Source organism: Ovis aries, chromosome 3 (genome assembly GCF_016772045.2).
Source record: "Ovis aries strain OAR_USU_Benz2616 breed Rambouillet chromosome 3, ARS-UI_Ramb_v3.0, whole genome shotgun sequence".
NCBI lineage: Eukaryota > Metazoa > Chordata > Mammalia > Artiodactyla > Bovidae > Ovis > Ovis aries.
The window spans coordinates 80,633,832-80,660,719 of NC_056056.1; the positions used below are offsets into that span (position 1 = coordinate 80,633,832).

At 41.7% G+C, this 26,888-nt stretch overlaps 1 protein-coding gene and 1 pseudogene across 4 annotated transcripts in view; one reads left to right on the top strand and one right to left on the bottom strand.

The window, feature by feature from the left end:
• Positions 1-14,205: 14,205 nt before the first annotated feature.
• Positions 14,206-14,443, bottom strand: LOC121819163 (SS18-like protein 2; annotated as a pseudogene).
• A 5,239-nt stretch (positions 14,444-19,682) lies between these two features.
• THADA (THADA armadillo repeat containing) overlaps positions 19,683-26,888 on the top strand; it is a 327,908-nt gene continuing 320,702 nt past the window's right edge. For 2 of the 4 annotated variants that reach the window (XM_012172732.5, XM_042246242.2), the window contains exons 1-5: positions 19,683-19,822; positions 22,718-22,781; positions 23,550-23,649; positions 23,923-24,017; positions 24,954-25,084. In XM_012172732.5, the coding sequence (XP_012028122.3) occupies positions 23,574-23,649; positions 23,923-24,017; positions 24,954-25,084 (302 nt within the window). In that variant the 5' untranslated portion in view covers positions 19,683-19,822; positions 22,718-22,781; positions 23,550-23,573. The remainder of the gene's footprint in view (positions 19,823-22,717; positions 22,782-23,549; positions 23,650-23,922; positions 24,018-24,953; positions 25,085-26,888) is intronic. The other 2 variants (XM_012172738.5, XM_060412225.1) reach the window with 1 other exon arrangement.

The following is a 26,888-nucleotide window of genomic DNA, read 5'->3' on the forward strand; positions in this document are numbered from 1 at the left end:
CAACATTTTTCTTCAGCATTAGATGGAATTTCTTAGAGACTAGAAAATATGAAAATAATGACTGCAGAGTAGAAACGTATAAATATAGACATAGACGTAGACAGATAGTTTTTATCAATTACATCTATCATCTTCTAGCTCTTGTTTGAGTAGTAAGGAGGGGAAGAACCACAACGTCTTTTTTCATAATATGGTTAATATTTGTCTCCACTTGTCGTTGTTGTTCAATTGCTCAGTTCAATGAGACTCTTTGCGATCCCATGGACTGCAGCATGCCAGGCTTCCCTGTCTTTCCCTATCTCCCAGAATTTACTCAGTCTTACATCCATTGAGTTGATGATCCCATCCAGCCATCTCATCCTCTGTCGCCCCCTTCTCCTCCTGCCTTCAATCTTTCCCAGAATCAGTCTTCTCCAATGAGTCTGCTCTTTGCATCATCTACTTGGTTTTACAAAAGCAAAAGCTGAGATGGAGCTTGACATGCATACCTATTCAGTTCAGTTCAGTCGCTCAGTCGTGTCCGACTCTGCGACCCCGTGGACTGCAGTCTGCCAGGCTTCCCTGTCCATGACCAACTCCCGCAGCTTACTCAAACTCATGTCCCTTGAGTTGATGACGCCATCCAACAATCTCATCCTCTGTTGTCCCCTTCTCCTCCCTCCTTCAGTCATTCCCAGAATCAGGGTTTTTTTTTTTCAAATGAGTCAGCTTTTCGCATCAGGTGGCCAAAGTATTGGAGTTTCAGCTTCAATGTCACTCCTTCCAATGAATATTCAGGACTGACTTCCTTTAGGATGGACTGGTTGGCTCTCCTTGCAGTCCAAGGGACTCTCAAGAGTCTTCTCCAACACCACAGATCAAAAGCATCAGTTCTTCGGTACTCAGCTTTCTTTATAGTCCAACTCTCACATCCATACATGACTACTGCAAAAACCAAAGCTTTGACTGGATGGACTTTGTTGGCAAAGTAATGTCTCTTCTTTTTAATACGCTAAGTTGGTCATAACTTTTCTTCCAAGGAGCAAACATCTTTTATTTGCATGGCTGCAGTCACCATCTGCAGTGATTTTGGAGCCCAAAAATATAGTCTGTCACTGTTTCCATTGTTTCCCCATCTATTTGCCATGAAGTGATGGGACTGGATGCCATGATCTTAGTTTTCTGAATGTTGAGTTTTAAGATAACTTTTTCACTCTCCTCTTTCACTTTCACCAAGAGGCTCTTTAGTTCTTCACTTTCTGCCGTAAGTGCGGTGTCATCTGCATACGTGAGGTTATTGATATTTCTCCTGGCAGTCTTAATGCCAGCTTGTGCTTCACTCAGTCCAGCATTTTGCATGATGTACTCTGCATAGAAGTTAAGTAAGCAGGGTGACAATATACAGCCTTGATGTACTCCTTTCCCAATTTGGAACCAGTCTGTTGTTCTATGTCCAGTTCTAATTGTTGCTTCTTGACCTACATACAGATTTCTCAGGAGGCAGGTCAGGAGGACTGGTATTCCCATCTCTTTAAGAATTTTTCACAGTTTGTTGTGATCCACACAGTCAAAGGCTTTAGCATAGTCAATAAAGCAGAAGTAGATGTTTTCCCGGAACTCTCTTGCTTTTTCCATGATCCAACAGATGTTGGCAATTTGATCTCTGGTTCCTCTGTCTTTTCTAAATCCAGCTTGAACATCTGGAAGTTCACAGTTCACATATTATTGAAGCCTGGCTTGGAGAATATTGAGCATTACATTACTAGTGTGTGAGTTGAGTACAATTGTGTGGTAGTCTGAGCATTCTTTGGCACTGCTGAGAATTCTTTGGGATTGGAATGAAAACTGACCTTTTCCAGTCCTGTGGCCACTGCTGAGTGTTCCAAATTTGCTGGCATATTGAATGCAGCACTTTCACAGCATCATCTTTTAGGATTTGAAATAGCTCAACTGGAATTCCATCACCTGCACAAGCTTTGTTTGTAGTGATGCTTCCTAAGGCCTGCTTGACTTCGCATTCCAGGATGTCTGGCTCTAGGTGAGTGATCACATCATTGTGATTATCTAGGTCATGAAGATCTTTTTTGCATAGTTCTTCAGTATATTCTTTCCACTGCTTCTTAATATCTTCTGCTTCTGTTAGATCCATACCATTTCTGTCCTTTATTGTGCCCATCTTTGCATGAAATATTCCCTTGGTATCTCTAATTTTCTTGAAGAGATCTCTAGTCTTTTCCATTCTATTGCTTTCCTCTATTTCTTTGCATTGATCACTTAGGAACTCTTTCTTATCTCTCCTTGCTGTTCTTTGGAACACTGCACTTAATTTTAGGAAAGCAGAAGCTGAGATGGAGCTTGACATGCATATCTATTAGGGACCAACTTCTGGTTGGAAAGGGGAGGATGTAGGATTGGAGTAAGAATGGTGATGTAGGCTCCACTAAGGCTCAGGAAATGCCAGGGGGAGTCTGAGAGAACAAATACAGCCCCAGTCAGAGTTGTCCCACAAAGACCACACATATACTAAGAATGCCATCAGTTGATCAATACTCAGATGGAAGGATGTGAGCTTGGGTGTGGCAAACAGTTTCAGGAAACCTTGATGGGAGTGTCAACTGGACACTGTCTGGTCACTGAATTCCCAGCAGCCTGGGTAGTAAGTCCTTCCTTGAAGCACAGTCTTATTCCAGAAACATACTATCATGATTTCCAATGAGGTAGGTTATATTCAAATTTCCCTAACAAAAATGAGTATATTTTAAAAAGTGTGGAAAACATCAAAGGTATATGATTGAAATCAGTTTATTGGGAATATAATACAAATACATTTTTCTCAGATATATTATTGAAATCTGAAGCACTGCCATGTGGCCTTCTGTCTTTAAGTTTGATGGTAATAACTTTAAGCCAGAATTTTGGTTTACTTTGTCCCAGAGGACATCTAACATTTTCCATGTTGGATTGCAGATCACTTTTTCCTTTGAGGTACTATGAACTTCATTTTCCCATCCTTTTTCCATGACCTCAAGAGCCAACTATCCAAACAAATTTCACTTAAATTGATTCATACGGTAGCTCCTTACTTTGAAGTTCAGTGTTGATCTTTTGTATTATAAAATGATTCTTAAACTTGTTTTAAAGCAATGAAGTCAAGTGATTTCTTGAAATATATTCAATGTAATACAATGTAATAGAATCCAGAGGAAAAGTTTTTTTCCCCACTAAAAGGTAATTTTTATAATGTTAAACTTCTTTAATGATATTAAAGATACTTAATGATATTGATATTAAAGAAGTTTAGCATTATAAAAATTACCTTTTAGTGGGGGAAAAAGACTTTTCCTCTGGATCTAAGAATAGTTTCTCTTGTGTGCTTTTTTTCCTATCCTTGTGATTCTAGATCATTCTATTCTACTGCTGCTCTTTCTTTCTGACTGTGTTTCTTACTGGTTCTAACCAACATTTCAAATGTTTTTCCCTAGCTTCTGTCTTTCACAGCTTATATGGGATTGCTAACAATAGGATCTAGAGGTAACCAATTATACATTAAGGGTTGATTCTCCGTTAAAAAAAATTCGACTCTCATAGACATTTAGAAAACTGTTTGCCAGACTCTTAAACCTCAAGACTCTTGTGACTCCCTGTTGTGCTTCCCTGTACACTTAAATCTCTAGCTGTCAATTGAGGTGGTAGCCTTTCCTCTTTGTTTTACTCCACCATAACAGGATAGCATTTGGGTAGGTCCAGCTCAGTTCTTTAGATGCTGTTGGAGCACTTGTTTGCAGCAGACTATAGCAAGGCTTCTCTGGTGACGCAGATGGTAAAGAATCCACCTGCAATGTGGGAGACCTGGATTCAGTCCCTGGGTTGGGAAGATCCCCTGAAGGAGGGCATACCCACTCCAGTATTCTTACCCATAGACAGAGGAACCTGGTGGGCTGCAGTCCACGGGATCACAAAGAGTTGGACACGACTGAACGACTAAGCACAGCACAGAGCAGGGACTAGAGGAATAAAGATAATTCCAGTCCTCCAGGATTCTGCTCTCTGATGGGGTAGACTTTAGTTTATATAAAGCTCAGTACTAACGAAGAGGTATACAAAATGTTCAATGAGATGACAAGGAAAAAACACATAACTCAATCTAGAGGCTTATAAAGATGAGAGATGATTTGAATATTAAAGGATACTTAATAAGTTATCCAGTCCTGTATTACTAGAGAATTGTGTAGGAGGCGCAGGAGGGGGACCATCAAAGTAATATATGCCATGCAAATAGCATGTGTTATATTCTATAGGGCATGGAGACCACTGAAGGGTTTCAAGCAGAGAAGTGCCTTGGATTTTGGAAATATCATTCTCACTGGTGTGACAGAAAGGAAGGCTCGAAAGTAGTGGTTCTCCATGCGTCCTGGAGCAGCAACTTCAGCATTACCTGACAACTCAGAAATGCCAGTTCTCAGGCCCCACTCCTGACCTACTGAATCAAAAACTCTGAGATTGGGACCCACAAATCTGTGTTGAAACAAGCCCTGCAGGTGATTTTGATGCAGGGCAAGTTTAAGACTTACTGCTCTGAATCAGCAGGTGAGTGTGCTCAGTCACTTCACTTGTGTCCGACGCTTTGTGACCCCATGGAGCCCACCAGGCTCCTCTGTTCATGGGATTTTCCTGGCAAGAATCCTGGAGTGGGTTGCCATGCACTCTTTCAGGGGATCTTCCCAACTCAGGGATGGAACCTGTGTCTCAGGCAGATTCTTTACTTGCTGAGCCATCAGGGAACATTCGACAAAGCCTAGAGCGGGGCTGTGGCACCCCGCTCCAGTACTCTTGCCTGGAAAATCCCATGGATGGAGGAGCTAGGTGGGCTGCAGTCCATGGGATCGCTAAGAGTTGGACACGACTGAGCGACTTCACTTTCACTTTTCACTTTGATGCATTGGAGAAGGAAATGGCAACCCAGTCCAGTGTTCTTGCCTGGAGAATCCCAGGGACGGCGGAGCTTGGTGGGCTGCCGTCTATGGGGTCGCACAGAGTTGGACACGACTAAAGCGACTTAGCAGCAGCAGCATAGTGGGACTGAGATTAAGAAGGAACTCACCTCAGGTACAAAATTTAAGAGAGTGCTAAAATCTTGAGAACCCAAGATAAATAATATGTCAAATTAATGTAACATTTTGAAAAAATCAAAATGAATGCCAAAAAGTCACAGTGTTGTTTGTTTTAGGGCTGTGTGTTATTGTGCAATGGAAACAGTTGTTTCCAATCTGCTTGAGGTTCCCAGGGCCCCACAGCTGTCATATTTCCCAACAGGCTGATTGGGTAACATGAGGTTCAGGTCTGGCTTCAAGGGTATGGGAACTGTGCAGGTGAACAGGGCCTCACATGCAGAGGGACCCTACACTTAGAGAGGGCTCCCCAATTGTTCACTGTTCTGCTATCAGTGTGAATTCTTCATAATTTAAGAAGGGGCCCTGTCTTTTCATTTTGTACCGGGCACTGTAAAGTATCTCTGGAATGGTTTTCAGTTTTGTTTTTTTTTCCTTCAAATTTCACATTAGCAAAGAGTAAATTCAGTTTTCTTGTTATTGTATAACTTTAACTTTTTGCACTTAGTTCAAAATATGAGAGGACATTTTGAGAAGTGTACATAGGGCACAGATTTTTCCTTTTGCCTCCAACATGGCCCAGCTCAGGAGGAGTACAGAGACATTAATTGTCACAACTAAGGGTTCTACTGACATCTAGTGGGTCGTGACTAGGGATGCTGCTAAACACCCTACAATACACAGGACACTTCACAAGAAATTATATGGTTCAGAACATCAGTGGTGCTGGGGTAAGGAGGTTGTTAGCTGTGTCTTGTATTAGGACAGTTATTGCAGATATGGAACTATCTAGAACTTGGTGACTAGTCAGCTGGGAATGGAGTTCAAGGGAAAGAAAGATCTTCAGAGTTTTTGCCGCTTTAGGAAACAAGCTATATGGAGAATTCAGGAGAATTCAAGAGAATTCTGAAACAAGACAAAAAGAAATAAGAGTTTGAAGCAGGGCATCCAAATAGAGATGTTCATTTGAAGGGGAGCATCTGAAGCTCTGAACAGGGTTTAGCACTGTCCACAGGTACCTCTATTACGGTCCTCTGCCCATACCCAAAACGCCAGGACAATTCCACTCCTCCTGCTTCAGGGAATGGACACCATAGCTCAACCAGGGACAAGGAAGGCAATTTTCGGCTTTTTAAGGTCCACATGATTTTTCTGAAACTCATGGCCGAGAAATTGTTTCGTTCATTTCCAATATTTAGACCCTAAAGGGCTCAAGAACAGAGTTTATTGTCATACTATAAGTAACAGACTGGGATAACAGGCAAGCGCTTTTCTCTGAGATGAAATAAAGATTCTACAGGTGGAAGAAGAAGAGGGACAAAACAACATAAGGGAGAGGATGGCTGGGAGAACGGGACTGGGTCGGGGCACCAAGCCGACAGGAGCTGAATCAGTACCAACAGCTGCACACCCCTACTTGCAAAGGCAGCCCTCTTTTCCAGTAGCTGAGACCACTTGCAGGCCTCAGCATAGAGATCAAGGCCCATCACCTATTCTTGGACAGGGCTGAAGGGATCCACTGTCCATTACAGATGAATACCAAAGTGATCTCCTGTGGCTTCAATTGCATTTACTATACAAGCTTCTCTAGAACAGTTCCTGGATGACTGTTATTTCTTCTTCAATTTTTTTTTTTATCAGCAGAGAGTGAATTGATTTTTCACTCTAAATATTTCAACCTTTTAATTGCCATCAATAAAAGGCAAGGATTTTTCTTTGTTAAGTTTATGGGATACAGTTTCTAACTACAAGATAATTTTCTATTTCCTGGTTTTTTCTTAAATACTGTTTTTGCTTATTTTTTAACTCTGCCCTCATAGTTACCTTTGAAGGCAGAGACCTTGTCTGGTTCAACATCATATCACTAGACCATGGCATGGGCTTCCCTGTGGCTCAGATGGTAAAGAATCTGCCTGCAGTGCAGGAGACCCAAGTTCCATCTCTGGGTCGGGAAGATCATTTGGAGAAGGGAATGGCTACCCACTCCAGTATTCTTGCCTGGAGAATTCCATGGACAGAGGACCCTCCCAGGCTACAGTCCACAGGGTCATAAAGAGTCGGGCATGACTGAGTGACTAACACAAACCATCCCACAGTGCCCAGAACACAGGAGGAGCTGAGGCATTTGTCCCCTCCATGCAGCTTGTCTCAGCTGCGACAGACAGCTCACTACCTGATCTAATAACTGCTCGATGGAGGACAGAAGCTCTGTCCCTTCCAAACAACTCCAGAGCGCCCAGTAGGATTGCCTAAGGCCCCTGTAGTAAATTCATCGCAGTTCAACACTTTCTGACCGATTCTGTTTCCCTCAAGCCCTTGCCAGGGCTGTTCTCAAGAGTACTTGCCAGTAACTCTCCTTTACACAAATCTCTGCTTAGAATCTGTTTCCTGGGGGAACTGACTTAAGACAACGTTTAATAAATATTCATTGCATAAATGGATAAAGGAGCTCTTTCACTGTAAACTATGAGCTTCTTCACACTAAGCAGAAATAATTGTGGAAACCTCTGACCTTTATTTGGAGACTTAACATTTTATCTTTGTCATTTCAGGCCCTAAAAGTCAGAGCTCACACTCAAATCATTCACTCAGCTTCTGGGGCATGCATGACTTTCCTGTGATGATAGTATCAGTACCCTGTTGTTGCAGTTACATTGTCATTTGGCCACCAGACATTCAGAAAGCCACTCTTTCTGGCTCTGGGTCACCTACTCCAGGATTTAACATTAAACCCAAATTACTCATTTAGTACCATTAATTTCCCAAGACCTCATTATTATGGCATTGTTTCATTTTGTAGGAAAGTGTCACCGAGACAGTTGGCCTCATTTGCATATAAAAAGGAGAGTTTGGAATATAATTGAAGGAACCCTGGACTAAGTACCAGCACCACTGCACACTGGTCATTTGTTCCATTTGAATGTTTCTCCATCAGTAAAATGAGAATCCCAGCTCTGCCTGCTCTAAAGGTCTGGGTTAAGGAATACTTGAAAATGATTGGAATTGGGGGAAGGGGTCTAGCTGAAGGGACCACATGCGTTCCTCCCTAGTACAGGACAGCTCTGAATATAGGGGGCTAGGATGTTGTCCCATAGGTAGTGAGGAGCTAGTCTAAACCAGACTCCTGGGCTGGGCAGTAATTCCTTTTCTTGTAGGACCCTTGGAGGTATGTTCCCCCTGAGAACAGCACAAAGGTTTCTTGCGTGCTGGGGTGCAGACAGCATGGTTTATTCCTTCTGAGAATCCTCAACTCCCGCCCACCTGGGTGGGCTACCAGACATGGAAGAGGTAGCCGGGTTTGGACACACATTTCACGCTGTTATGAGATGGACCCTCACTGCCTGAATTTACCCATTCCCACATCAAACTTTGAGCACAGGCAGAGGCGAGTGCCACACAAGTCAGGAAAGTTTGGGATAGGCTTAGGTCTCCCCCAGGAGACCGCAGATGTCAGCCAGACCTGGCCGCATAGGAACCACCTGAGTCCGGACGACCATGATAAAACGCACATGTGCTTAGGAGATGTGCAGCACTCCGGTTGGAATGCACTGTTGGTGGGCTGCAGAAATACGACCTAGAGGAACTGCAGCCCCACGCCGGAAGGAGTTTGTTAGGAAGTATGCCCCAACCTGGCGCTGCAACGAGGGAAGGAACTTCAGCGGTCATATGGCACAGGATATCCAACACTGCCTCCACTTCTACCGCTGGACCAAGCGGCCATTCTCCTGTTCCGATCCGGTTGCAAACGTGGATGGTGCTAGGTACCCAGGGATCTACCCCCAAACAGGGCCCGCAGCCTAAATTTCAAAGTCCAGAGACTGAATCTTTCAGCCTTTCTCAGGGAGCACCTTGATTTTTGAAACTTTACTGTGATATATTGTATTGGGTCTGTCTGTACTAGTTTGCGGAGAAGGCAATGGCACCCCACTCCAGTACTCTTGCCTGGAAAACCCCATGGAAGGAGCAGCCTGGTGGGCTGCAGTCCACGGGGTCGCTAAGAGTCGGACACGACTGAGCGACTTCACTTTGACTTTTCACTTTCATGCATTGGAGAAGGAAATGGCAACCCACTCCAGTGTTCTTGCCTGGAGAATCCCAGGGATGTGGGAGCCTGGTGGGCTGCCGTTTATGGGATCGCACAGAGTTGGACACGACTGAAGTGACTTAGCAGCAGCAGCAGCAGCAGTACTAGTTTGCTGTGGTTAAAAAACAGCTAACAAAACAGCTTGCACTTGTATTCGTTTTCAATTCTATACTTCTCTGCTCCATGTCTTTTCTCTCCTCAAAATCTATTCTTTCAATTAAGAAGAAAAAAAAAAAAAAAGCACCACACAAAAATCCCAGCAGCACAGGGATTAGTCTCACTAGCCCTAAGGCTGTCTGAGCTAAGGGGCTGAGGGCAGCGGGCCAGGCGAGTACACTGGAGAGGGTCTGGCCTGGACCCTGAAGTAAACAGAACCTGGCATCCACCCTCTTTTTCAGTTAGGGAGTACATTAGTTTGTTATTGCTTCTATATCAAATACTACATGCTTGGTAGCTTAAAACAACACACACTCATTTAATATAGTCCTGCAGGTCAGAAGCCTGAAATGGGTCTTCTGGAGTTAAAAATCAAGGTGTCAGCATGGTTGTGTTCCTTGTCTTTCCTTTTCTTTCTTTCCGCCTGCATTCCTTGGCTCGTGGCTCTTTCCTTCATCTTCAGAACACATCATGCTAACCCCGGTTTGTGTTATCACATCTTTTTCTGATTTCAATCCTCCTGCCTCCATCTCCTGAGGACTCTTGTGATAGAAGTCACTTGGAAATCCACAATAATCTCATCTCAAAAATCCTGTATTTAATCACATTTGCAAAGTCCCTTTCACCACATAAGATAACACATTCACAGGTCCCAGGATTACCACATGGATCTCTTTGGGGAATCTTTGTTCAGCCTACCACTGGGGGTGCTGAAAATTAAGTGAGAGGCAGTGAGCCCAAGAGGGTTTGTGGTTGACCATCAAGTGTGAGTGGGAAAAAATAACAGACCATTTATTGAACATGTTTTCTGTTCCAGAAACCCAGATAGGCACTTCCCATGTGCAATCTCATTTACGTACCACAGCAATGTAGGAAACTAGCTATTATTAAAAGATGAGAAAACAGGATGAAAGAAGTTAGCTTACTTAGTCAGTGGTAAAGCGTCACACTTGGGTCTCTGACTCAATCCTTTCTCTTAACCTCAAGAAAAGTCAGTTTTCTCATTTGCACAATGGAGACAGTAATTAGCTGATATTAATACAGTTGTATAGAGATTAAGAGAGCTCTCCTCTGTGAAGGGCTGAGAAGAGGTGTGGCTTGTGTTGAGTGTCCATTAATGCCGGATATTACTATTATAGACCTGACCTTCCCTGGTCTCTCCTTGCTCAAGTCCCTCCTCCCTCAGGCAGGGAGAGCATCACCATGTCCTAAGCCAATTCTGACCAAAGAAGGCAAAAGCTCTGGCAACGTAACTCTAGGCAAAGTAGGCTGTAAGTGCTGACATTAGTGTGTGGCCAGAGAACCGGTACCATGAGACTCTAGGGTGGAGCATTCAGTTGAAAGGAGACACTATTTTGCATGATATTTAAAAATAAAGTTGAATGGCCCCATTTTGTAGACTTTCTAACAGGAGTGCCCACAGAAGTGAACTGGGCTTTGACTGAAAGGGGCAAGAGTGTTAACTATATTTCAAGTGAAGTAAAAGTTGCTCAGTGGTGTCTGACTCTTTGTGACCCCATGGGCTATACAGTCCATGGAATTCTTCAGGCTAGAATACTGGAGTGGGTAGCCTTTCCCTTCTCTAGGGGATCTTCCCAATGCAGGAATCTAACCCAGGTCTCCTGCATTGCAGGTGGATATTTTTTTACCAGCTGAGCCACAAGGGAAGCCCAAAAAGGTGCTTGCTAGTTGCATATGACTTACAGCCATGTCCAGCACACAGTGCATTCTATTCCCAACCCTGCTGAGTAACTCTGGTTTCCTCCCTGCCCTTTATTTATAGAACATAACTATATTTACTCATACCCCAAAATGCTCCAAGCAGCTATTCTGCAGGCTTTCAACTCAGTCCTTCCAGAGGAATAGGACCACTACAGTGTATTCACTCGAACCAGAATCCTAGAAATCATCTCCAATTTTTGTCTCTCACCTACTGCTGTACTCAATCAGCCTGCCCTGAGTTCTATTGACTGGGCCTCCTAGTCATTTTTTAACACCATTTAAGTTCCTTTCAACGGAGAAGGCAATGGCACCCCACTCCAGTACTCTTCCCTGGAAAATCCCATGGATGGAGGAGGCTGATATGTTGCAGTCCACGGGGTCGCTAAGAGTCAGACATGACTGAGCGACTTCACTTTCACTTTTCACTTTCATGCATTGGAGAAGGAAATGGCAACCCAGTCCAGCGTTCTTGCCTGAAGAATCCCAGGGACAGGGGAGCCTGGTGGGCTGCCACCTATGGGGTTGCACAGAGTTGGACACGACTGAAGTGACTTAGCAACAGCAGCAGCAAGTTCCTTTCAAAGGTACTTCTACTATGTTCCACAAGTAGAACAGCTGAAAAAGGGTATTTGGAGTATTGAACAATATATCTCCAAAACATTACCCCAAACTAGTCAATTTCTGTCCTCATGGCTGAAAGAACTTGTCCAGGGATTCTCACTTTAGACACAGGAAATATGAATAGGGAATAGTACACAGGTATATGGAAGCAGCCTAAGTGTCTACTGACACATGAATACACAAAGAGGATGTGGTGTATGTGTGTGTTTGTGTGTGTATGAACATATACACACACAATGGAATATTGCTTGGCCATAAAAAGTGAAATATTGCCATTTTCAGCAACACGGATGGACCTAGAGAATATCATACTGAGTGAAGTAAGACAAAGGCAAATATTATATAATATCACTTACATATGGAATCTAAAAAATAATACAAGTGAACTTATTTATAAAACAGACCTATGGACAAAGAGAACAAATTTATGACTACCAAAGGGGAAGGGGGGGAGTAAATTAGGAATGTGGGATTAACAAATACACACTACTACAGACAAAATGGAGAAACAACAAGCACTTACTGTATAGCACAAGGAACTATATTCAATACCTTGTAATAACCTATACAGAAAAGAATTTGGAAAAGAAGAACATGTATGTATAACTAAATCAATTACTTTTCTGTACTCTTAAAATTAGTATTGTAAATCAACTATAGTTAAAAAAAAACCCACAATCTTTACCTTCTCCAAGAAATTCTGTTTTACAAACTTTGTTTTCTCCCCTCGCAGGACCCAGCTGAGTCCTACTCTCTTAAAATTTAAATCAAGCTTTCCATCCCTTCTTGTCTTAGGGATTTCTTCTCCAGATGTCCCAAAGCAACAGTGGTAGGTATCTACAAGTTTGCTCCTCGGAAGAGATTTTGTTGTTTAGTTGCTAAGTCATGTTCGACTCTTTTGCAACCTCATGGACTCTAGCCCTCTAGGCTCCTCTGTCCATGGGATTTCCCAGGTAAGAATACTGAAGTGGGTTGCCATTTCCTTCTCCATGGGATCTTCCTGACCCAGGAATAAAACCCCCATCTCCTGCATTGGCAAGTGGATTCTTTACCACTGAGTCACCTAATTTTTAAATTACTCACTGAAATTTTCTTTTAAAGCTTAAATATGTGATTTATGTAAAAAAAAGTTATATGCACCAATATGAGTTTTAAAAACATAATATTGAGCAATTTTTATAAACAAAATAATTTTCTATTTGAATGTTGTATTTCAAAATAAATATATTTTTTAAACTGAGCTGACAAGCTTTTCTAACATACTCCTGGGTAGAAAGTTAATCACCTAAAATCTGTTTGTAAATATTATATATCTTTCTGGATGAATTCTGTAATCCACGTGAAACAACACGCTATCATTCAAATAGTGCTGAAATAAACAACTTGGTAAGTGAATGCCCCCTGTAATTTCACCTCCAGAAAAATCACTGTTGACATTTGGTGAGCATTCATCCTGGCTGAACTTATTGAAAGCCAAAAATAATTCTGTAGTTTGCTGCCACATAGTGGTAAAGTAAGCATCACTGCACATGAACAGGAAAAGAACTTGATGGTCTGTTATCCCAAGCTAACAAGGAGATCCAACCAGTCCATCCCAAAGGAGATCAGTCCTGGGTGTTCATTGGAAGGACTGATCTTGAAGCTGATACTCCAATACTTTGGCCACCTCGTACGAACAGCTGACTCACTTGAAAAGACCCTGATGCTGGGAAAGACTGAGGGCAGGAGGAGAAGGGGACGACAGAGGATGAGATGGTTGGATGGCACCACTGACTCTATGGTCATGAGTTTGGGTAAACTCCGGGAATTGGTGATGGACAGGGAGGCCTGGCATGCTGCAGTCCATGGGGTTGCAAAGAGTCAGACACAACTGAGCGACTGAACTGAACTGAACAAGTATTTGGTGAGTTACGCAGGGCACTGTACTAGTCAACAAGGACCTAAAAATGGTTCCTGTCTTGGAAAAGTTCATAAATTAGTAGGAAGACTGGCAAGGATACAAATAACTGGCATGTCTCAACAAAGTGACAATGCTGAGACAAAGTGACAATGCCGAGACAAAACTGGTAGAAAAAAACAAGAATTTCTCTATCACACACACGAAATTTCACTGAGGAGGTGATATGTGAGATGGATCTTTGAAGTGTGAGCAAGTTTCTTGGGTGGAAATAGAAAGACCTTCTGAGCAGACAGCACAGTACAATGCATGAAAGATCAGTGCTTTTAGGAAATATTGAGAAGGTCTCATAAATTGGAGCCTGGTGTACGGGGAAGGAAAGAAAGAGTACACAGAAGACAGCCAATATGTGCTCTTAGGAGGGAAGGGATAAGATCAGAATCCTTATGCATAATAAACCTAGATTTTTTTATTTTTAAGGGAATTTGCTTAATTATTAAAATAAATATTTACACTGAGCATAGTTAATTCAGTGGCTTTCTTCACATTTTTTTAAAGAGTCACAGAAGCTGCATTTATGTTTTAAGCAGTAAAGATGGTAAAAGATTCTGTCTCTACTTCATAGGAAATAATTACATTCAATGACTCCTCACAACAGCCATTACTTTTGAAGCACTGGTTGGGTTGTCATCTCTGATGGTAGCTAAATAAATGAGATTTGTATGTAACACATGCTGGTACTGGATGCACTTGTTGGCCAGGCTTTAGTTCTGATACGATATGGCAGATCAGCTGGTCATTCTCCTCTAGGACCCATTGGATCATTTTGATTGGCTTCTGCTCTGTCAGCCAGTCTGGTATGAGGGCTGCTGACATCCATGCCCCATGAAGCCCTGTGCATCTGGTAAACCTACCTTATGATTAAATTCTGTGGCTGTCTTCTATGAGAATGTATGTCATTAAAGGCAAGTAAGTTTGTAAAAACACATACAAGAACATTTAAGGGTTTCCACAAGGTCTATTGTGGAAATTATAATCAAACAACTCATAAATAGTTTCTTACTTGTGATCCATTAGTCAGTGTATTTTAAGTATTGAGAAAAATTTGCAGATGTGTTATAGACAGTGGTAGCTAGCCTCTAAAGTGGCCCCCCAATTACACTGGCCTTCTGGCATTTATCTGTTGGTGTAGTCCCTTCTTACAATGACCAGTACAATGAGTAGGGCTGACCTTTGTAATCAGTACTGTATTGTTGAGATGGTATGTGACTTCTGTGGCTGGGCCATATAAACCATTGATGCTTCTACCTTGCTTTTTCTGGGCAAGGCCAGCTACTGTGTTGAGAATGCTCAAGTAGCTCGGGGGAGAGACCCACACATGGAGTAACTAAGGCCTTTTGTTAACAACAAGCACCACTGAATTAAGTTATCTTAGAAATGGATCCTCTAACCCTAGGGTCTCATTAGAGACCTCTGGCCAGAAGGACTGAGCCAAGCAGCTGCTGAATTTCTGACCCACAGAAACTGAGAGATAATAAGTGTTAATAGTGTTTATGGGCTTCCCTGGTGACTCAGATGGTAAAGAATCTGACTGCAATGCAGGAGACCTGGGTTCGATCCCTGGGTTGGGAAGATCTACTGGAGGAGGGCATGGCAACCCACTCCAGTATCTTGCCTGGAGAATCCCCATGGATAGAGGAGCCTGGTGCGCTACAGTCCATGGGGTGGTAAAGAGTTGGACATGACTGAGCAACTAAGCACAGCACAATAGTGTTTTAGACATTAAGTTTAGGAATCATTTATTATGTATCAATAGGTAAGTAAAGAATGCTTTCTTTCATTGACTTGGGGACAAACTTATATTACCAAATAACATTTTTATTATATTAACAAAGAACAAAATATATTAACAAACAATAAATCATATTCATAGCTCTAGTATATGCTTTTGGATTTCATTTTACACATGAAACTATTAAACAGGGATTATTATGAGGGATTCCTTAATTACATAAATCACCATGCATTGCTGGCAGCTTATCATAAAGTATACTTTTTTAGAATGTGGTGACTGATAGACTATTATGATTTTCGGTTATGGAAAACAACACCTATAGGAGATACCCACAATTGGAGTGAAGTTTATGAACAAGTATTAAATGAATAGGCAATTAAATCCCTTTTTGTGGTTTTAAAAGGTCAAATTTTAATTATTCAAATATAAAAGAAGTTAAAAAATCATTATGTATGAAAACGTATCATTGCTGCTGCTGCTGCTGCTGCTAAGTCGCTTCAGTCATGTCCAACTCTGTGTGACCCCATAGACGGCAGCCCACCAGGCTCCCCCATCCCTGGGATTCTCCAGGCAAAAACACTGGAGTGGGTTTCCATTTCCTTCTCCAATGCATGAAAGTGAAAAGTGAAAGTGAAGTCGCTCAGTCGTGTCCAACTCTTAGCGACCTCATGGACTGCAGCCTACCAGGCTCCTCCATCCATGGGATTTTTCCAGGCAAGAGTACTGGAGTGGGGTGCCATTGTCTTCTCCAATGTAACACTAAATAACTATAAAAATATTCCTTTCCCTAATTGAGGGAATTTGCACCTGCTTTAAACAGGTACATATTTAAACTACACTTAAAACCTAGATATACTAATAAATTTTCATGATTTTATGTAGCCCACACTTTCACAATAAGGTACCACTTATGTGTTTTCTTTTATACTTTTATATATTAAGGATTACTGAGTCTTCAAAAATTACCACGGAGTAAGTTTTTACTAATAAAATATATAGCTACTTAAAAATGGTTCATAGCCCAAATTCATGCTATGTTCTGAAAAATCTCAAGCAGAGAATTTAAAATAGTCTCAAGTTGGGCTTCCCAGGTGGTGCAAGCAGTAAAGAACCTGCCTGTCAAAGCAGGAGGTGCAAAAGATGTGGGTTCGAACCCTTCTGGAGTTCGAAGATCTTCTGGAGTAGTAAATGGCAACCCACTCTAGTATTCTTGCCTGGAAAATTCCATGGACAGACGAGCCTGGTGGGCTGCAGTCCATGGGGTCGCAGAGTCGGACATGACTGAGTAAGCACTTACAAGCTGGCAGTGCAAGGTGACTACACACACACACACAAAAAAGCTCTTTTCCAAACATGTTACTCTTTCAGTCTTTAAAACCTGAGCTTTCTTTTGCCTCTATTTCCCCTAAAGTTACCACTCCATTTATTTGCCCCTGTATACTAGAAGCACTGGAGTTGTCTCTGCTTGATCTCATCATTGTCAGTTCTTTTCCTCCCAGTCTCTTTTACACCCATTCAAACCCACTCCAAGCAAACTTTTGCCCCATCACTCTATGAATGGCAACTTTATCCTTCCAGTTGCTCAGATCAGAAATCTTGGAATCATCTTTAATTCTTCTTTTCCTCATACCCTGTTTTATCTTTCAGGAAATCCTGTTGGCTTACTTCTAAATCATATCCTGAATTTGTCCACTCTTCACACATTCCACTGCTACTGTTCTGATCTGAGCCGCCAGCATCTTGCCTGTTTAGTTTATAGCAATAGCCTCTTCACTCACTGGTCTTCCCACTTCTGCTAAAGTCCAGTCTCAACAAAGTAGATCCAGTGGCTCTTTGTAGATTAATCCTATCACTTCCTGCTCAAAATGACTCCCTAGTTCACTTAAAGTCCTTGTAAGACTTTACATAATGGAACTCCCTTGTTTCATCCCCTATAACATGAACCTTTGCTTACTTGGCTCCAGGCACACTGGCCTCCTTGTGGTTCTTCCACACCAATTTCCTGCCTGATATCACTGCAGTGGCTGTTCCCTCCACACAGAAATTTTATAAATCTTTACTCCAGGAGGCTTACCCTGACCACTCTGCTTAAAATGGCAACAAATCTCGCCACAGTCCAGTCTCATATTCTATTTCCTATCTTCTCAATGGCAGTTACTGCCTTTTCACATACATGTTTGTTGTGTTTGTTTGTCTCCAAGCTCATGCTCTAATTTTGTGGGGAAGAGGCACAATGTCTGCCCCTTACTTTCAAATGGTTGGGCCAAAATTTAAAAAGGGCTGGAATTCAGATTGTTATGAAGTTAATTTCAGTGACCTGGAAACATATACTGAAAAAAGGGAGACACTTGAAAAAGGTGTTAAAATACAAAATTCAACCAAGTAAACTTGAAGATCTAATTGGCTTTATTCAATGATTCATGGATCAGGCAGCATCCCACCTAGTAAATAGGAAGGCACTCCATAAGTGGTACAAAATGGGAAGCTTCTATAGAAATGATGTGGGACAAGGAAGTTAACAATAAAGGAAAAGAACAGATTGTTTCAGGTAAGGTTACCTCTCTAGTGCTGTTTAGAAATTCCATTCTTGAGACAGGCTGAAACTGCAATGAAGTCTTGGTTTGCAATGAAGTTTGGGGCTAGTGGCTCCACCCTGGGGCTGTTCTTTCTTTCTTTCTTCTTTTTTTAAAAAGCAATGGTTAAGATGGTAAATTTTCTTATGTGTATTTACCACAACTTAAAAAAAAAAGACACAAAATATTAGAGCACATAGCTCCTTTACAGTAATAAACAGTTCAAGAAATTTTTCTTGCAGTTACAATGTATGAGTATTCAGGTGTAGTTGTTTTAGGCATAATGCATTTCTTATTATCAGTCCCAATCAAAATTAGAAAAAAAAACTGATGTAGAGAAAGTTCTACATACACTCATCAGCTGACACATACAAGAAAGTTCACAGCAGCATTGTTAGAGGAAAAGCTGGAACCTATCCAAATTTCGAGAGGAGAATGGATAAATGTGGTCTATTAAACAATGGAACAGGTGGCACTAGTGGTAAAGAACCCTCCTGCCAACGCAGGAGACATAAGAGACTCTGGTTCAATCCCTGGGTGGGATCCCCTGGAGAAGGAAACGGCAACCCACTACAGTAGTTTTGCCTGAAGAATCCCATGGACAGAGAAGCCTGGTGGGTTAGTCCATGGGGTCGCAAAGAGTTGGACACGACTGAGGCGACTTGGCACGTGAATGAAATAACTATAGGAACCTGCTTTTCTGTGGATGCCAAAAGCAACGGTGAGCGAAGCAAAGTTCTGGAGAAAACAAGCCGATTCCATAAATAAAGTTCAAAATCAAACAAAATAAGATATATTTAGCAATACATACACACGTGATAAAATTACAAAGAAGAATAAAAGAAGGTGAGATAAAATTCAGAAAAGTCATGACCGAAAACTTGAAATCATTAACCTGGCTAAAGGTGTGGGGAAATTCAATGTTTATCAATATTTCCAAAATTAACTGCACTTGAATATAGATAGCCTCAGTGTTTATTTCTTTATTTAACCATCCCCACCAGCCCCCTCCCCAGCTTCTAGAGTAGAGGTTGTTGTTCAGTCGCTAAGTCGTGTCTGACTGTTTCCGATCCCAAAGACTGCAGCAAGCCAGGCTTCCCTTTCCTTCACTATCCCCTGGACTTGGCTTAAACTGATGGCAATTGAGTCCGTGATGATACAGTAAAAGTTGGCACCTACTTATTTTATTTATGCATTTTTTAAAGGTCTGAACCATCTGATAAAACGTGGTTATCGTGTTCGTCACCTGAGACTCTTTGCAACCTCAAGGACTGCAGACCAGCCAGGCTCCTCTGTTCATGGAATTCTCCAGCAAGAATACCGGAGAGGGCTGTCATCCTTTCCTCATCTTAGCCAAAGTTCAAACAGTAGTTTCAGGGGACTGCCCGTCCCACCCCGTACCCCATTTCATAGGCTCTTAAGTCTTTAGGCTTCCGTTCTAGCGGCCCGGAGGCAGTTTTCTGTTTCTGCGTTGAGGAGGCGGAGTGGGAGGAGGGTGGAACGTCTGGATTAAGGCAAAAGTGCTTTTCAGGCACTCAGGGGTGTGGAGGCCACAGTAAGAACTGCCCTAAACGGAAGGAGGCGAGCGGCGCCTGGTCAAGCCAAGGCAGTGGGTGAAGCACTCCGCGCTCTCTTTAAAGTAGAGTCAAAATTCACTAGCGCCGGCTCCCGGTGACATCAACACCTATCTGAACTCCTGATTGGAGGAGCGCCCTGGCTCAATTCTCGCGATGATGCTTCCTCCACGTCAATTACTTCCCTTCCTCGCCCGGACCCGGTAATCGACTACAGACCACGTTGTGAGCTACCGAGACACCGTAGAACTCGACCAGCTTCCGGGACTCATCCTGACTGCTGCGACTCTTCTCAGACGCTCACGGGCACGAGGTTTGGCTTCCAGGCATCTTCTTTGCCAGAGCCGCGGTAGTGCGCGACTCTCTACCGCTCGGGCACTTTACTAGGGCAGCCAGGGATGCACATCAATTCCCGTTCTATAGTTACGCGAGAATTTGGCGGTCTTGAACCTGATTTCCGGAAGCTTAGGTCTCCATGGAGATAGCACTTTAACCACCCCCCCACCCCCGCCACTTGTCATTCCCTAGACTCCACGTGGTTGGGAAATTGTCCGCAGAATGTTTGTGGGAGTCAGCCAGAAAGGTGTAGGTTTCACTGGAACAGCAATCATAAGGGAAGCAGGCAGTGGGGTGCAGGAGGAGTGTAATTTACTGAGCATCTTCTGGCCACTTAAGGAGTGCCTTAAGGTGGGCACGAGATTTTCCACTCTTGGGAGGACAAACGTTTGGGCATCCACTGAGCACGCATAAGCACCAAACCTCTTTGTGCAGTCTTAAGGGTTCCAAGATAAAATTCTGCGGCAGATTTGCTCACCATTCATCACAGAATCGTCTCCCCATTTGCCTATTTCTGTCCCTTCTAAGCTTTGTATATTGGTGACTTACCTGGGAAGTGTTCCCTAGTGCTCTTCCCCTTGATTTAATCATGTCGCTTTTCAAATTTTTACCTTGTCGATGCCTTTCTAGCAGTGTCCATTTTTATTACCATTTTCTGTTAAGTGCGTTTTCCTATTTCACTGCTGTGTTAATTTCTTACTTTGCAGAGGGACCATAGGTTCCTCAGTGTCAGGACTAGCTTGTCACTTGGATATCGAATTTACTTAAGATGACAAGTAGTCCACTTTTCTGCTGTTAAAAGTACACATCCTTTTTAGTACATCACTGATAAATGTTTGTTAACTCATTAGTTTATTCATCAAAAAATTTTAAGGACCTGATATATGCCAGGCACTGTTTTGGGAACTGATGATTAAAACAGTGAATAAAACAGATTCAACTGCTGCCTTCATTGAATTTATTACTATGGGAGACATATATGCAAATAAACAATTTCTTGTAAGTTCAGGTAGTAGTAAGTGCTATAAAGAAAATAAAGCAATAGAAATGACCTATATGTGAGTAGAAGTGGTGGAATTTTAAATAGTGTCCATGGAAGGCTTCTTAGAAGAGGTAATGTTTGGGAAGAAACCTGAATGGTGAGGAGTTGGCCTTGCAAAGATTTGGTGGAATAAGCCTAACAATAGAGATATCAGGACATACAAAGTCACCTAGATGGTGAAGAGAAGATTGATTTGAAATGAACTGCAGAGGAAGGAAGGGCCAGGTTATTTAGGGCCTTGAAGGCCAAAGTCTCAAATTTATGTTTTATTCTAAGTATAAATGAAAGCCCTTAGAAATTTTTAAGCAAGAGAATAGTTATATTTGAAAAAAAAATTGCTTTGATGACTGTGAAAAGAATGGACTCTTCAGAAGCAGGATGAAAGTTTGGAGACCAATTAAGAGTTTATTGTAGGGATCCAAGTTAAAAGGGTTCATTGAATTTCTGTTTGGATATTCTCAGTGTTGGAAAGTTCTCTGAAAGGCAGCTCATTTTATAATTGAACCATAGATTTCTTCCTTTGTATTAAGCTGTAATTGGCCTCCCTGAAGCTTGCACTGACATCTCCTAGTTCTATAGCCATCTAAGACAGAAGACATCTGAGACTTCACTGGTGGTCCATTGGTTAGGACTCAGCACTTTAACTGCTGTGACCCTGGGTTCAATCTCTGGTCCAGGGAACTGAGATCCTGCAAGCTGTGCAGCAATGTGGCCAAAAAAAGAAAAAAAACCCCAAAAACTACAGAATAAAATCTATTCCTCTTTCTCCCAATCAGTCTTCCAACAGCAGCTCTTTTAAGGCACTCATCCTGTCCTTTTTTCTCTAGGCCAAACACCTTTGGTTTGAACTGTTTTCTGAAGGGAAGTGCTTTCCAGGACCTTCAGAAATCTGGCTGTTCCTTGGAAAGTGAAAGTGTCTCAGTTGTGTCTGACTCTTTGCGACCCCATGAACTATACAGTCCATGGAATTCTCCAGGCCAGAGTACTGGAGTGGGTAACCTTTCCCTTCTCCAGGGGATCTTCCCAAACCAGGGACTGAACCCAGGTCTCCTGCATTGCAGGTGGATTCTTTACCAGCTGAGCCACAAGGGAAACCCAAGAATACTGGAGTGGGTAGCCTCTCCCTTCTCCAGCACGTCTTCCTGACCCAGGAATCTAACTGGAGTCTTCTGCATTGCAGGCAGATTCTTTACCAACTGAGCTATCAGGGAAGCTTAGAAGATCCATCATTTGCTATGGCTCCTTAAGATATGGCTACTAGCATAGCACCTAATGCTCCATACATTCCCTGACCTGTGAAGATGACCATCCGTTGGTCTAGCTGATTTGTAATGTGGTTTTTAAGTCATGTTGTACTATTGGCTTGTGGCTCACAAACCACATGTTGAATTGTTTCAAATCACATTTTATCTCTCCTACCTTCTCCCCATCCTGTATTTCTGGGTATTATAAATCCTGTACTGTATTGTTCTTATCCAAAAGCAGCATCTTACATTTATTTCTATTTCATCTTGGTAAGTTTATTCCAGTTTATTGGTCACTTTTTAAATCCTGATTCTATCATCCAACACTCTGTTGGATGCTCCTAGCTCTGTGTCTTTTCTTAATTCACTGTGTTATGTCCTCCAATGTCTACATGATAAACACCACTAAAAATCCTCAAGAAGAGAGCCCCATGTGGCATTTCCCTAGCGACTTGTCTTCAGACCACGTGGTACTCTGAGTGTGTATCCTTTGAGTAGCTTTGTTCAGCCTATTGTGAATCCTGTTAGCTGAAAGCAAACTCACAGGGATAGTACATGAAAGTTTCCTTTATCAAATATTTTTCAGAAATCAAGATACAGCTTGTTAGGATACCTCCTGATCTGTCAATCCAAGAAGTCACAGAGATAAGGTAGGCCTACTATATTTTTGAAAAGCCGTCCTGGTTTATTTGTTGTGTTTTTTTTTTTTTGGTGGTTTATTTGTTTAAAATGAAGGTTTGCTGTATTTAAAATACAAAGACTGGGTAGGTAAAAGTAACCTTAGACAGTAATAAACTCTTCTTGAGTCTAAAAAAAGTTTTTCAAAACAGCCATCCTTAGGGTAGTAGTTTTAGCCTGTGGCAACTTTGCTCCCCAGTGGACATTTGGCAATTACTGGAGACCTTTTTCTGTTGCCACAACTTAGAGGAAGAAGGCCACTCCAGTGTTCTTGCCTGGAGAATCCCAGGGACGGGGGAGCCTGGTGGGCTGCCGTCTGTGGGGTTGCAGAGTCAGACACAATTGAAGCGACTTAGCAGCAGCAGCAGCAGCAGCAGCAGAGGAAGGATGCTATTGGCATCTATCTAGTGGGCAGAGGCCATGTCCTACAGTGCTTGGGATGATACCCTGTGGCAAAGAATTATCTGGCGCCAAATGTCAACACACAGAGTTCTTCAGTGCATTAGACCATCTCTTTTTTTATTTATGTATTTGTTGTTTGTTTAGCTGTGCTGATCTTAGTTGCAGCACGCAGGATCTTTGATCTTCATTGCAGATTCGCACTCTTAGTTGTGGCGTGCGGGATCTGGTTCCCTGACCAAGTATCGAACCCAGGCCCCTGCATTAGGAGCATGGAGCCTTAGCCACTGGACCACCAGGGAAGTCCTTAAGCAGTGTCTTAAAACTCTTCTTTCTTGTAGCGACTACTGTTAATTCTATTTAAAATGGGTGTAAAGAAGAAGAAAGAAACACAAGTTACTTCATTGACCGTTTGTCATCAGGACCTTGAAACTTTGAAATGTAAGTGATTTCTGACTTGTTTATCTCTTTTCTAGGTTGCAGATGGTTTATTTATCTCTGGGACTCCATATCTCCATTTAATTATTCCATGTTCTTTACATTCAGTTTTGGATATAAAATGGTTTTCTTAAACATCTGTCTTCAGTCTCAGTTCTCCTGGGTTTTGTTTGTTTATAAATGTTTAAATTTTATAGAACACATAACAAAGATAAACTCTTATCTATATATGGTGAAATCACCGAAGAAATTTTTGTTGTGTTTTGTTTTATATAGCCTTGGCTGATGTGGAAGGGAAAAATCTAGCTTCTTTGCTGTTGCATTGTGTACAGCTCACTGATGGAGTGTCACAGATCCGTTATGTTAAACAGGTAAGGCTGATCTGATGTTCATGGATGCATCCTGGAGGTTATCATGCTATTATGGGCTTCTAAAATCAACTGAGCCACCAAGAAGTCCTGAAATTAACCGATAGTTTTTGGCTCCTAATTATTTTTTTACATTTGGAATATATATATGCTCCCAATGTTTGTTACTACTACTGTACAGCAGAATGAATCATCCTTATATATACATGTATTGCTGTTTAGTCGCCAAGTCCTGTGGACTCTTTTGTACCCCATAGACTGTAACCTGCCAGGCTCTTCTGTCCATGGGATTTCCCAGGCAACAATACTGGATTTGGTTGCTATTTCCTTCTCCAGGCTCCTAATTATTTCATACTGAGGTATCATTAAAGAATAGGAATTTTTTTTTCTATTCATTTTATGATTTTTTTTATTCAAAGTGGCAATGTAAGCTATATTGAGGCTTTACCACTGTTGGAGTTGTATATAGGTAGGATGATGAGACAATAGTGTATACCTTTTTGGTGGAGATAAATTAAAAAAATATTTCTGTCGATCTGGATCTTCAAAACTTTTTAGCAGATGCATTAAAAAGTTAATGTAAAATGTAAAAATTGTCCTGACCAGTGTTTTGATATTAGGATTTATCATTTGAACTTGCATAGTGTTTTTTGGAAAGCAGTTAGATGTATCATTGGTTTTCAGTAATGCTACAGAATTCCTGTACTTTAAGCCATTAACAAGTCAGTAATTTTCAATGAAGGTGGGTCTGGAGGGTAGAGTGAGTGTTGGGGGCATGGTTTAAAAAAGTTAATAAATATTGAAATAGGTGTTTAAAACAGTGTAGTGTGGAAAATATTACACATTAAAATTGAGACTTAAAGTATTTGAATCCATGTTACTTTGCTATACTTGATATTAGAAAAAAATTACTATAACTTTGAATTTTTTTGATTATAGATTGTGCCCTTACTGGAGAAGGCAAATAAAAATGGCACATGTGATCCCACTATTCGAAGTTGTTTGGATATTTTAGCAGGCATTTATCTTTCTTTGAATCTAAAGAATCCCTTGAAGAAAGTCTTGGCAAGGTAAGAAAAAAAAGAAAGCAAAGTTAGGCACTGTAAATGTTCAGTTTGACCGAAAGTAACTAGTATTTAAGGTTCCCTCTTTGGTAGAACTGAAATGAAATATATCACTTAGCAGTTTCATTCATACAATTTTGTCTTTGTTTTGTCTTGTTTATTCATTTATTATAATTCTTTAAAAATGTAAAAGGGTTCTTAGGTCACAGACCTTAAAAAAATAGGCTATAGGCTATAGTTTGCAGACTCCTGGTTTAGTATATTTACATGTAATGTAATTATTGGTTAAATTTAAACCTGTCACCCTACTGTTTTTTTTTTCTCTGTCCTATCTGTTTTTGTTTAAATGTTTTTAATTACATAGGTAATATAGAAATATATGCTTAGTGTAAAAACTTAAAGTTGTATGTTCAGTTCACTTCAGTCGCTCAGTCGTGTCCGATTCTTTGCAACCCCATGAATTGTAGCACACCAGGCCTCCCTGTCCAACACCAACTCCCAGAGTTCACCCAAACTCATGTCCATTGAGTCGGTGATACTATCCAGCCATCTCATCCTCTGTCGTCCCTTTCTCCTCCTGCCCCCAATCCCTCCCAGCATCAGAGTCTTTTCCAATGAGTCAACTCTTCACATGAGGTGGCCAAAGTACTGGAGTTTCAGGTTTAGCATCAGTCCTTCCAAAGAACACCCAGGACTGATCTCCTTTAGAATGGACTGGTTGGATCTCCTTGCAGTCTAAGGGCCTCTCAAGAGTCTTCTCCAACACCACAGTTCAAAAGCATCAATTCTTCGGCGCTCAGCTTTCTTTACAGTCCAACTTTCACATCCATACATGATCAGTGGAAAAACCATAGCCTTGACTAGATGGACCTTTGTTGGCAAAGTAACGTCTCTGATTTGAATATGCTATCTAGGTTGGTCATAACTCCTTCCAAGGGGTAAGTGTCTTTTAATTTCATGGCTGCAGTCACCATCTGCAGTGATTTTGGAGCCCCCAAAAAATAAAGTCAGGCACTGTTTTCACTGTTTCCCATCTATTTCCCATGAACTGATGGGACCAGATGCCATGATCTTCGTTTTCTGAATGTTGAGCGTTAAGCCAACTTTTTCACTTTACTCTTTCACTTTCATGAAGAGGCTTTTTAGTTCACTTTCTGCCATAAGGGTGGTGTCATCTGCATATCTGAGGTTATTGATATTTCTCCCGGCAATCTTGATTCCAGCTTGTGCTTCTTCCAGTCCAGCGTTTCTCATGATGTACTCTGCATATAAGTTAAATAAGCAGGGTGACAATATACAGCCTTGACATACTCCTTTTCCTATTTGGAACCAGTCTGTTGTTCCATGTCCAGTTCTAACTGTTGCTTCCTGACCTGCATATAGGTTTCTCAAGAGGCAGGTCAGGTGGCCTGGTATTCCCATCTCTTTCAGAATTTTCCACGGTTTATTGTGATCCACAAAGTCAAAGGCTTTGGCACAGTCAATAAAGCAGAAATAGATGTTTTTCTGGAACTCTCTTGTTTTTTTGGTGATCGATTGGATGTTGGCAATTTGATCTTTGGTTCCTCTGCCTTTTCTAAAACCAGCTTGAACATCTGGAAATTCACGGTTCACATATTGCTGAAGCCTGGCTTGGATAATTTTGAGCATTATTTTACTAGTGTGTGAGATAAGTGCAATTGTGCAGTAGTTTGAACATTCTTTGGTATTGCCTTTCTTTGGGACTGGAATGAAAACTGCCCTTTTCCAGTCCTGTGGCCACTGCTGAGTTTTCCAAATTTGCTGGCATATTGAGTGCAGCACTTTCACA